The sequence below is a fragment of the Anguilla rostrata genome, chromosome 19 (genome assembly GCF_018555375.3).
Source record: "Anguilla rostrata isolate EN2019 chromosome 19, ASM1855537v3, whole genome shotgun sequence".
NCBI classification, from domain to species: domain Eukaryota; kingdom Metazoa; phylum Chordata; class Actinopteri; order Anguilliformes; family Anguillidae; genus Anguilla; species Anguilla rostrata.
In genome coordinates, this window is record NC_057951.1 from 4,302,098 (window position 1) to 4,314,600 (window position 12,503).

At 46.5% G+C, this 12,503-nt stretch overlaps 1 protein-coding gene and 1 long non-coding RNA gene across 2 annotated transcripts in view; one reads left to right on the forward strand and one right to left on the reverse strand.

Moving 5' to 3' along the window:
* Window positions 1–12,503, forward strand: part of LOC135245543 (uncharacterized) — a 55,001-nt gene that overhangs the window by 17,115 nt on the left and 25,383 nt on the right. The gene's annotated exons all lie outside the window — the stretch shown is intronic.
* LOC135245525 (F-box/LRR-repeat protein 14-like) lies at window positions 7,957–10,796 on the reverse strand. The gene has a single exon (XM_064318622.1). It carries the CDS (start codon window positions 10,310–10,312, stop codon window positions 9,104–9,106), a length of 1,209 nt encoding a protein of 402 aa, XP_064174692.1. The 5' UTR covers window positions 10,313–10,796; the 3' UTR covers window positions 7,957–9,103.

Sequence of the window (12,503 nt, forward strand, 5' to 3'; positions counted from 1 at the left end):
GATGGCAGGTGTAGTATATGTGATGCTATCCATTAGTCACCATTTAATGCTGGTTATTTTGCTAATGAATTACGTTTGCGACACTCAGTAGCCCAATAACAGCACAGATTTGGTGAGTTGTTCACCAAGGCACTATACACAAGACTGCAAGGCACTCTCAAGCTATTTTTGGCTGACATGTTGACAGCCATCACTGAAGAGTGGCTGCAGGGTGGATGTTGATAGGGGCTGGGTTAAGATGCCCGATACTGGGCTAAGTCATAGGATAGGTGTTGGGTCACGCTGCAGTTTACTGTTGGGTAACGTTCAGTTTAGTGTCGGGTCGAGCCGTAGGATTGGCGATCGGTTACGCTGCAGTTTATTGCTGGGTCGCATGTAGTTTAGTGTTGGGTTGAGCTGTAAGGGTAGGTGTTGGGTTACACCGTAGAGGAGGTTTTCAGCTGTGTGGAAGACGAATAGCTTGTTGCTTTGTTTTTTTCCCCCCTCTCCTGATCAAGTCGTAGTGGTCGCACACAACCTGTTTTCTGTAAAGAAATCGACCAATGGCGTCGCCCCAGCAGCGGCAGCGAGGCTCCTAGCCTCCTGAGCCGACCCTGACCCGCTGGCTCCCGCAGGCCTCCCGGCTCAGCGGCAGCCGCGTGGTGATTGGCTGCGGCGCCGGGGGGGGGAGGCGGCACACGGGCTGGGCCGGGACCCCTAAATGGGGCTTCTGTTCCCGCCGCCCGCGCTCACGTCCCGCTGCGAGATTTCTCGCACGGCCGCGAGAAGCCGGGGGGACAAAGGCTTCACTCACTGCAGCTGTCAGATTTGGGACGTTACATAGAGAGACAGCCTTTAACTGGGGTCACCCACCGGCTCAGCCAATGAGGAGAGACCCACAGCAAACACACACGCACACACACACACACACACACACACACACATACATACACACACACACACACACGCACACACACACATGCGCGCACACACACGCAGCGCGCATACGGGCAAGCAGGCCCCTTCTTACACGCAGGGCCCCTGAGACTCAACTGTAAACGTCTCCGGCACATTCCGTCCTCACAGAATCAGATAAGGGTCGTTTTTTTAACCCTTCCCCCCCCCCCCCCCCCCCTCCCCTTGTGCGCCACCGTCCTCCTCCTCCTCCTCCTCCTCCTCCGCCGCGCGCCGCGTTTCACCCGAGCCGGTCTGTCGCGCGGCGCTGTTTGCGCAAACAGTCCGCCCGGGTCATCGCGATCTCTCCCAGCCGCGGAAAAACAAGGACAGACCCGCAGGAAACCAACCCCCCCCACCCTCCCCCCATATCAGCCGGGCTGTACATATGTCAAGTGAAAACCGGTTAGGTGTTCTTTTATTTACTGACCCCGCTCGGTTCAGGCCCCTGAGAATCACCGCGAGGCGTACGTTGCGTGTGCTGTATTGACGTGTGCACGTGAGCTTTTTAAAGGAAAGAAAAAAAAAAAGAGAGAGAAAGTTGAACTGGACCGAATTCAGCTTCAGAGTTCAGGGAAGCGAGTGAGATATTAACCACAAGAGGCCCGGGCTCACCGAAGACCCTGTGGCGAAAAACAAGGGTGTGATTACATAGCTGTACACACACACACACACACACTCACACACACACACACACATACACACTCATACACACACACATACACACACACACACACACACATATACACATATACACGCACACACACACACACACTCACACACAGACACACACACACGCACACGCACACGCACGCACACACACACACACACACACACACACACACACACACACACACACACACACAGTGGGCTCAGACCATTTCCCCCCTCAAACTGTTATCAAGCCTTGGCGGCGGAGAGCTTGAAATCACGTCGTTTTTTAAAAAAAGCGCTGTTAAAAGTCGTCATAAATTTCACGACCGACTCCTCGCTGTAAAACCGAAAGTGAACAAAAGAAACACGTACAGCGCTGCGCCTTTTGAAGGAAAGGATTCAGCCGTGTAGACCACAGCGCTTGAAGAAACCAAAAAAACTGTGTTGCAGAAAGCAAAGGTCAGGAGAAGGGTATTTTAAAATAAATTTTAAAAAATATATGAGTCACTTAGTATTCCGTTGAGCATGCTCAAGTCAATCATTAAGACGTGGGCGGAGTAACAGCCGGGTGTGGAGGAAACACCTGTGGGCTGCGCACCATAGAACAACAAGGGGAGTTACGCTACCCACAACCACGGAAAGAATTTCACCCACTCTCTCACAGTGCTGTACTCACCGTGCAGAAAGTCCCTACACAGGAGTCCCTGCTCATTACAAGGTTCTTACATACACATAGGAGCTCTTATCACACAGGAGCTTGCCAACACAAGATTCTGCTCCATTATACACAGGATTACTGACTCATTACAGTACACTTACTACATACAGGCATTTACGGACGCTTTTACCAGGATTACACAATCTCTTACATACATTACATGATCCATGTCATACAACTGGAGTCTTCTGAACAACAGGTAAGTACCTTGCTCATACACACGGAGTGTGCTCTACACCAGGAAGTCCCTGCAACCTTGAGTACCAGCTCATATACACAGGAGTCCCTGCTCATATACACAGGAGTCCCTGCTCATATACACAGGAGTCTCTGCTCATACACACAGGAGTCTCTGCTCATATACACAGGAGTCTCTGCTCATATACACAGGAGTCCTTGCTGATATACACAGGAGTTCTTCCTTCGTCTGCTGAGGGGGAAATGACATTGTTAATGTGGGCGGGCACACAGAGCTGCAGCGTGATCACGATCAGCTTCACTGTGTTTCTGCCACACAGGAATAATATTTGAAAACGGTGAACACGCCCAATGACATTTTTCTTTGCACAATAGCATTTTTTTTTAAAAAGTAACCCAACACTGCCTCAAGGCCAGCAGTACTGCAGGCTTTCATTCTCCCCCCCTCTAACCAGGACTGACTCACACCTGGGACCTCAAGTCAGAGCCATCCATCAATTAACTATCAGGGAGAAGGGAAAACCAGCAGTACTACCGGCACTGAGGGCCTGATTTGAGTGTCCCTTGCCCAATAGGTATAAATGGGTGCTGAGCGCCACCTTGTGGGCATAATGAAGTAGTACTTCCATATTTACCACTCATTTGGGCAGCTGCTGTACATGAAGGAATATGCAGGTAAAGAACAGTTTATTGGCACACGTACACAAACAAAAACCGCTCATAGTTTGCACTTATAAGGTGTCAAAAGCAGTGATTAATTATTATTTACAGGCTAATGTGAATGTGAAGGCTTTTATAATCGTTATTTAGCAATCGTTTATGCATCAACTTCACAAAAGTATATATTGTGATGTTGTGTAATTCCTTAGATGCTGGTATTTTGTCAGTGCCCTCAAACGCATGGACCTAATATGGTATAATTTACACAGTTGCTGCTTACATCGCAGATTCTTTTTTAAAAATTTTTTTGCGTATTTCTCCTATAGAGAATACTTTGAATACTTGCGTTTAGTTAGCATGCCAGTGAGAGGTTGCTTCCGCCTGTCCTGGTCGTGCTCTCACCCGAAAAACAGCAGTGTATTTAAGCTGAGAACCTGTCCTTGGTGAGGTGACCCCCAGCCGGTCTGTTAACCCCTCACCTCTGACCCCTGACCCCAGGGGCTCTCGGGTGGCCGGAGCCGGAATGTCACGGGAATGCAGAAAACAGCAGGGTTTTTTGCCCCTCGGTCAGTCTCTCATTACCCACAATCCACCTCTGAACCAAAACAGTTCTGACATTATTTAGCTAACTGACTGTCCGTACCCTTCCATATTTGGCAATAATATTGTACCTCTGGACCACATTCGCTGGTGCTGGGGCCACATAGGCTATGCAGGCATTCCCCCAGTCACACATTACATGGTAGTCATTTAGGACACGCTGGAGCGTTCTTCATTCGCGGTCAGAGGTGCAATTTCACTTTTGGTTTCAGTGGGATTTTCAGTATTTCTGGCAGGAACTGCGGAGAAACAGAAACGCGATCCAGAGGCTTCTGTGTTGCACACAATCCACCTTGCGTTCCTAAGATCATATGACTTTCTGGACTGATTTGCCTTATTTGGGGAAATTATCAGTGGTATGGTGTGGCAAGATTATTAAAGAGTGGTATCGGAGTCATGCAGTACAGCTGAATCAGGTGGGAGTGGTATTAGAGTCATAGTGAGTTATAGGAGTCATGCAGTACAGCTGAATCAGGTGGGAGTGGTATTAGAGTCATAGTGAGTTATAGGAGTCATGCAGTACAGCTGAATCAGGTGGAGTGGTATTAGAGTCATAGTGAGTTATAGGAGTCATGCAGTACAGCTGAATCAGGTGGGAGTGGTATTAGAGTCATAGTGAGTTATAGGAGTCATGCAGTACAGCTGAATCAGGTGGAGTGGTATTAGAGTCATAGTGAGTTATAGGAGTCATGCAGTACAGCTGAATCAGGTGGGAGTGGTATTAGAGTCATAGTGAGTTATAGGAGTCATGCAGTACAGCAGATTCAGGTGGGAGTGGTATTAGAGTCATAGTGAGTTATAGGAGTCATGCAGTACAGCTGAATCAGGTGGGAGTGGTATTAGAGTCATAGTGAGTTATAGGAGTCATGCAGTACAGCAGATTCAGGTGGGAGTGGTATTAGAGTCATAGTGAGTTGTAGGAGTCATGCAGTACAGCAGAATCAGGTGGGAGTGGTATTAGAGTCATGGTGAGTTATAGGAGTCATGCAGTACAGCAGATTCAGGTGGGAGTGGTATTAGAGTCATAGTGAGTTATAGGGAGTCATAACCCCCCCCCCCCCCCAACTGCCTCATTTCCCAGCCAGCAATGCCTGGTTTTTGCATGGCTGCAGACAAGGCGAGAAACAAATGCATTGTGGGGGATTGTGGTTTCGGTGAGCTGAGCAGGAAGCTGCAGACAGGTGTCTCTTCCTTCCCTCGACCTCCAATAGGCCTGCCAAAAGAATCCGCTTCAACGGCAATCGCAAGGACGAGCGGTGTGTGGATCAGTTTTTTTTTTTTCTAGCCGCACCCGTCCCTCTAAGACACAAACGACCCACTCCTGCCCAACCCACTTTAAAGCATCTGTACTTACCCCCAAGCCCAACATCAAGAAATATGTATGTTTACAGGAGTTCTATCAACTGTATACTGTATGCAGGCTGCGCGTGTTACATTCACAGCTTCGTAACCTCTGAAACCCTCACTGTTTTAAGGAGGAAGTTCAGTGTTCTGCAGCACTTTGCATTCACAAAAGGGTATAAATAGATGGATAAGCTTCTCGGCTTCACGCGTTCTTAGCTGGCGATGAACAGTAACACAAGAAGCAGTCTCGCGGTGTTTCAAACAAGCGCACACACACACACACACACACACATGGACACACACACACACAAATCTAGCGCACTTTTGTTGGCCAGCAGTTGGAAAAACAAAATGGACCCTCCGAAGCCGCAGTTCTGTCTGGCTGAGCGTCAGCAGGGCTCTCACTGCAGCAGTTTGGGCAGCAGAGGCCCGCTCTTCCCGTTTCATCCGTGCTTCAGGCTCACGCACGTCACCGGCGAATCTCGTCTTTGCTGTCCTCTCCAAATTCATCCTTCTGTTCACTAAACACACACTGTAGAGCTGAACCAGGCTGACTCATTATACCCCTTTCCCACAGTAGAGCTGAACCAGGCTGGCTCATTATAGCCCTTTCCCACTGTAGAGCTGGAACCAGGCTGGCTCATTATACCCCTTTCCCACTGTAGAGCTGAACCAGGCCAGCTCATTATACCCTTTTCCCCACTGTAGAGCTGAACCAGGCTGGCTCATTATACCCCTTTCCCACTGTAGAGCTGGGACCAGGCTGGCTCATTATACCCTTTTCCCACTGTAGAGCTGGAACCAGGCTGGCTCATTATACCCTTTTCCCACTGTAGAGCTGGAACCAGGCTGGCTCATTATACCCTTTTCCCACTGTAGAGCTGAACCAGGCTGGCTCATTATACCCTTTTCCCACTGTAGAGCTGAACCAGGCTGACTCAATATACCCCTTTTCCACTGTAGAGCTGAACCAGGCTGGCTCATTATACCCCTTTCCCACTGTAGAGCTGAACCAGGCTGGCTCATTATACCATTTTCCCACTGTAGAGCTGGGACAAGGCTGGCTCATTATACCCCTTTCCCACTGTAGAGCTGAACCAGGCTGGCTCATTATACCCCTTTCCCATTGTAGAGCTGGAACCAGGCTGGCTCATTATACCCCTTTTCCACTATAGAGCTGAACCAGGCTGGCTCATAATAGCCCTTTCCCACTGTAGAGCTGAACCAGGCTGGCTCATTATAGCCCTTTCCCACTGTAGAGCTGAACCAGGCTGGCTCATTATAGCCCTTTCCCACTGTAGAGCTGAACCAGGCTGGCTCATTATAGCCCTTTCCCACTGTAGAGCTGAACCAGGCTGGCTCATTATAGCCCTTTCCCACTGTAGAGCTGACCCAGGCTGGCTCATTATAGCCCTTTCCCACTGTAGAGCTGAACCAGGCTGGCTCATTATAGCCCTTTCCCACAGTAGAGCTGAACCAGGCTGGCTCATTATAGCCTTTTCCCACTGTAGAGCAGAACTGATAATGTTCCTGGTTGTATTAAAATATTATTCTCGAACTGTAATAATAGCAGCTAATAATATAGCAGCTAACTTTCACCTAAGAATGAAAATAACACCAGCAATTTATCTTAATTAAAAGCGTGTAATGTTCATTGATAACTTACTACATTGTAACTATATATATTTCTGATGTTAGATATACTTTTATATACTATTTGTTAAAATGTTAAAAATTATACTAAACCAGCTGGAACCTTCATTTTAAACATTTCTGTTAGAGCTGGTTTCTAGGGCATAAACACACACATATATATATATATATATATATATATATATATAATATATATATAAAATCGAAATGACAAATCCAAACTTCCACATGCATTTTACCTTGTGTAATCTCTTATGAATTTATGTCTCCTGCTAAACTATGACTTGACAGTATCTGCCAATCATCTGTAGCAGTGACATCACTGCTTTTTCCCCTCACCCAGAGTAGTGACATCACTGGTCTTTTCCACACACTGATCTTTCCCAGTCAGAGCTGTGACATAATGTCATTCCAAATCAGAGCTGTGACATCACAAATCATTCTTACTAAGGGGAACATAGTCAATATCAGATGCTATGAACTGACCCCCCCAACCCCATTTTCCTGTAACAATGGCTGTTTAAAAAAGTTGTTTACTTTGGGGACCCTCCTTGTCACAGAAGTTTGGTTATGTATGACTGAGCACAACTTCAGAAATTAAGGAAGGACTTTTAAACTGTGAAAAACTATACACTGGCAGTGGACATGCAGCCTTCTGTTGGACATATTTTATTTAGGCAAATAACACATAATTACACCTAAAAGATTCTTTCTTTCGTTTTGAGGCTGGTTGTAAATTATATGGATGTGTGTCCTTGCAGGACGGTGTTTGTAACGGAAGTTTGCGTTGCATTAAAAGAGCAGAAAACGTCAGACCGCTCATGTGATTTGTGACATTCTAAGGAGTGGCGTCACAAGCTCCTTCCATTTTGTTTCGCTACAGAATGCAACAAGCGTGTTATTAAATATCAGTGTAACCCATAGTGGTGTTTTAGCCACTGTGAACTTCCAATAGGCTTTTTCTGTCATTATTACACGAATGGAACAATATTGACCCTAACTAGCGACACTTTTTACTTCCGAATTCCGCCATTCCGCGAAATATTTATATTATAGAGATGCAATAATAGTGTTGTTATCAAACAGTAGGCGATTTTAAATAAACCCGAACAGGCAAACAGTCGCCCACTCCGTTTACACGAGAACAACAGACAGCAGTGGATTTCAAGCAAAATAAAAGCACCCGTTTTTCAAAATACAATTGATATTCACCGACTTTATTATATAAATATCAACTTTAATGTTTGCTGTAAGAATATAAAACAATTTGAATTTTTTTTTTTTTTTTTTACAAATACACTTACAGTACATTTCAACACGGTAGCGTTTCAGCAGGACTCCATAGATGCTGCAGATTGACAATATGATGTTCCATAGGCCTGATCCACCAAATCAAAAAAAGTCAAAACCGATTCTTGTTTTTTTTTCGAAGCCTCCTTTAACAACATCTTTCAGACGAACGTCTTTCTTGAATTAGCCAATACAAATATAGTTTGGCCATTTTAAAGGAGGGAGCGAACCCAAATTCTCGAGTCGTCACAAATCAGTCGAGAACGAAAAACAGCTGATTCGTAACATGGCGTTTTTAAAAAAAGAAATCACTTCAATTTGAAGTATCCTACGATGCTCTGAATTATAGCCATTAATTGGTTTTTTAAAAAATCTGCTTACGTAAGCATAAACACAACAGCTGCAGATAGTTCTTATTCAAAGCTTGAATCCAAGGCTTCGAGGCCTGTAAGTTGTGCTTCAATGGAAAAAAAAAAACAAAAAAAAAAAAACGAAAGGCTTTTGTATTCAGAAATGTGTTTTTTTCTGTCTTTGCATAAACTTGGTTTATTCGGAATTAAGCAGCCAGGGTTTCGAAATACTTGTACGTCTATTATTGGTCAAGTATTCGAAGAAAAGTCAGCAAAACGAGTTAAAAAAATATTTATTTTGTTATTCTCGGAGACGCAGTGGGGGAGGGGTCTATTTACTAGGCACGATTCGTCTCCTTTTCTTTTTCTTATAAAGAATACAGGGTATTTAATAAATGAACGAGGTAGCCAAAACGTTTTATACGTTACATTTAACTTAGCCTATATGTGAAGAGGTGAAACAAACGAATTTAAAGGACTATAAAATTGCGAATGTCCTTACTAGGCATGTAATAATGCTTTTTGAAATTACATGCGGGGTGATGGGCTAATCATTATTTGTATAAAATAAATCTGTCACAGTTTTAAAGTTGAATTGCAAAAATATTTACCTGGGAGGTTCGGCAAACCGACCCTCTGTAAAATTATGAAACCCCGCCCACCCACCCACTCCTTCCCTCCTCTTCCGAAATCCTAGGGAATTTCACCTGACTTTTTCAGTGTGACTCTCCGTCATCTGCCACAGGCCCAGGTTTAACACTTTAAGGCAGGGGAGCTGGGTGATTCTCTCCAGCCCCCGTTTAGTGATTTTTGTACATCCATACAGATCAATCCCAGTCAATTGAGTCAGGTGGTCCGCAATGAGTTCGAGTCCTTTGTCTGTAATCCGCACGCACTGGCCGATGTTCAGAGTCCTGAGCTCGTGCATTTGGCGCACCATCCTGTTGATGCCGTCGTCGCTTATGTGGCACGAGCACAGGGACAGAGATTTCAGCTGGTAAAGACCCTGGGCGATGTAGGCCAGGCTTTGGTCGCCTATCTTGTCGCAAAAAGACACGTCCAGTCCCGACAGTCTCAACGTACCCATGGCGAGGTGCATGACGCCCGTGTCGCTTATGTTGTCACAGGAGCGGAGGTTAAGACTCCAAAGGCTGTTCATGTGGGACAGGTGAATCATGCCCGCGTCCGATATCCCGCCGCAAAAACTCAAATTGAGAACTTTGAGCTTAGTCAGGCCTTTGGAGGTGTGTTTGAGGGACAGGTCTGTTAGTTTCTGACAGTCCTGCAAGGTCAGGTATTCCAGGTTAAGGCATCCTTCGGCCGCGCTCCGGGTCATGCCGGCCAGATGCCCGATGCCGACGTCCGACACGTGCCGGCAGCTGCGGAGGTTGAGGCTCTTCAGCCGGTGCAGGCCCCACGCAATGAGCAGCAGGCCCGTGTTGGTGATATTGCTGCAGCCGCCAAGCTCCAGCACCTCCAGGTTCTTCAGATACTGTGCGATCCGACCCAAGCTGGAGTCCGTGATCTGTTTACACAGGCTGAGGTTGAGTACCCGCAAGGAAGGGATCTCCTGCACGAAAGCGTGTCCCAGGCCGTTGTCCGTCAAGTTATAGCAGCCGCTGAGGTTTAGACTCTCGATGTTCGGCATCCCTTGTATCACATAGCTGAGGCTGCGCCGCAGGCTGAGAATCTGGACTCTCCGGATTCCCCGGGCCTGGAGACTCGGGAAGAGCGAAGGATTGGCCCTCCTCAAATGCAGCTTAGCTTCCACCCCTCTCCAGACCGACTTGTGGTAGGAGGCGTCCCTCCAAGCAGCACAGACTTGGGCCACCCTACCTTTGTCCCTCACGTCCAAGTAGCTGAAAATCATGGCTAAAATTTCCGGAAAGAGACACGAAATGTGCGTCTCCATTTTAGAAGTGTGCTACGTACAAACGCCGGCAAGCAATCCCAACCGCTGATTTTCTTTGAAAAGCCGTCGTTTATCCGGGCAACAAATATCGTTTCCCCTTGTATATTTTCATGAATATTTGTGCAAATCGATCAACTCCAGGCCCACGTGATCCGTCTGGGGTGCGCAGTTGGATTCAAACGCAAAAAAGCCCCAAAAGCTGGTTCTGGTACAATCCTTACCCAAAGGCGGAAAACGCCAGCGAGCAATTAAACAGCACTACCCATTTTGTCTCGAGACAATCTTTCTCGATCGCCTCGAGGATCCAAACGTTCGTACATTTTCAAAAAGGCCTTTATAAATCCGGTAATACTGCGAGGGAAAGATCTGAACCGGTTCGCGTATTTCGTCCAACCACAACAGTACAAAAATAAAGGTTTCACCGCGCTGCGCTCCGCCCGCACGCATTGCCGAGCCGATGGGCTTTCTGTTGCCTTTGTCTCATCTTTTCAAACTGACTTGGCAGGGACGCCGGAATCGCACTGTCGCAGGAGGACACGCACCACACAAAACAAAAATGCGGTATCTCCCCGAAAGAGTAAAATCATACTATATACAAATAGCATTCTAAGAAGGTCGAATACGTCAAAGTTCATCCAATGCGTAATAAAAAATAAAGCACTCATGAATTAATTTACTATTTTTATGTTTTTAGCCCCCTTCGTGGAAAATTATTGGTTCAGCCCAGGTCAGCTGGAACAGTAAGAGCAGTTCCCCTGGAAACCAACTTCTTACAATTCAGTTCGCCGTACTCTTAACCCTTTAATATCCGAAAAGGAGCCATTACTTTTTTTTTGTTTTAAAGATTCTTTAATATTTCACAATGAACTGGGCGAATTGCAATATTTTTATCGTTGCAAAACCTATTTTATGGTTGGAAAAACTGCCGACAGATATCCAGCAATAGTTACATTTCCCCCATTTGTTTCACTAGACTAGCAGACTGTTACTTTATTCCATACATTGACATTCACTCTGGATACTTCAAATAAAACAGTTGCTGGCGAGATAGACAGGAGAAATAAAACTAAAACACCTCAAATGACCCTTATCAGCTTCTCATCACTTGTTTGGGTGGTAGACTTTTGACTGTAGGTGTGTAGTAGTTGGTGTGCAGTAGGAACACGCTCTCTCTCACACATACATACCCTCTCACTCATTCAGACACTCTCCCACACACACAAACATACTCGCACACACACTCGTACACTCTCTCTCACACACACACACACTCTCTCACACACGCAAACATACTCTCACACACACTCATACACACTCACACTCACAAACATACTCTCACACACACTCATACACTCTCTCTTTCACACACACCCACACTCACTCACTCACTCTCTCTCTCTCTCTCTCTCTCACACACACACCCACACTCACTCACTCACTCACTCACTCTCTCTCTCTCTCTCTCTCTCACACACACACACAGAGCTGTTAGACAAAGCTATGGCATGCCCGGACTTGGAAGGAGCACGAGGCAGGAATGCTCAGAATTGTTCAGAAGTTATGTGTATGCAGCCTCCCCCCCACCACCCCCCCCCAGCACCACCACCACTACTCTGCCCACTCTGTGTGTGGCTTTAAAATGGTGAAAACACGATTAACAGCCTTCAAACTCTCAATATATTTGGACGTCCTACTTGAGAATTCTGTTACACTTACATTTATTTTATTTTGGCTAGGAGGCAGAAACTAGGCTTGCTACGTTAATTAGCAGACATTTTCATTTCTGTATCCAGCGATAGCAAAACTTTAGCGATTTGCAGTGAAGCTTTGCTCGAGCATTCGGAGTCCGGGCTTCGTCTGACTGAAACGCTTCACGTTCCCCGAGCCCTAGAGCTCACGTCCCTCTGGGCCCTCTGTGACATGCTCTCCCCCCCTCGGACGTGTTCATCGATCTCGCAAGGGGCGTCGACCCGACGCCCGAGGGGGGCGGGGGCCGCAGCGTCCGTGGGTTTTCGCGGTTTCCTTTCAGACACTGCGGCCCTCCAGGACTGGAGTTCGATACATTACATTACAGGCATTTAGCAGACGCTCTTATCCAGAGCGACTTGCGCAACTTTTCACGTAGCATTTACATTGCATGCATTTATACAGCTGGATATATACTGAAGCAATGCAGGTTAGGTACCTTGCT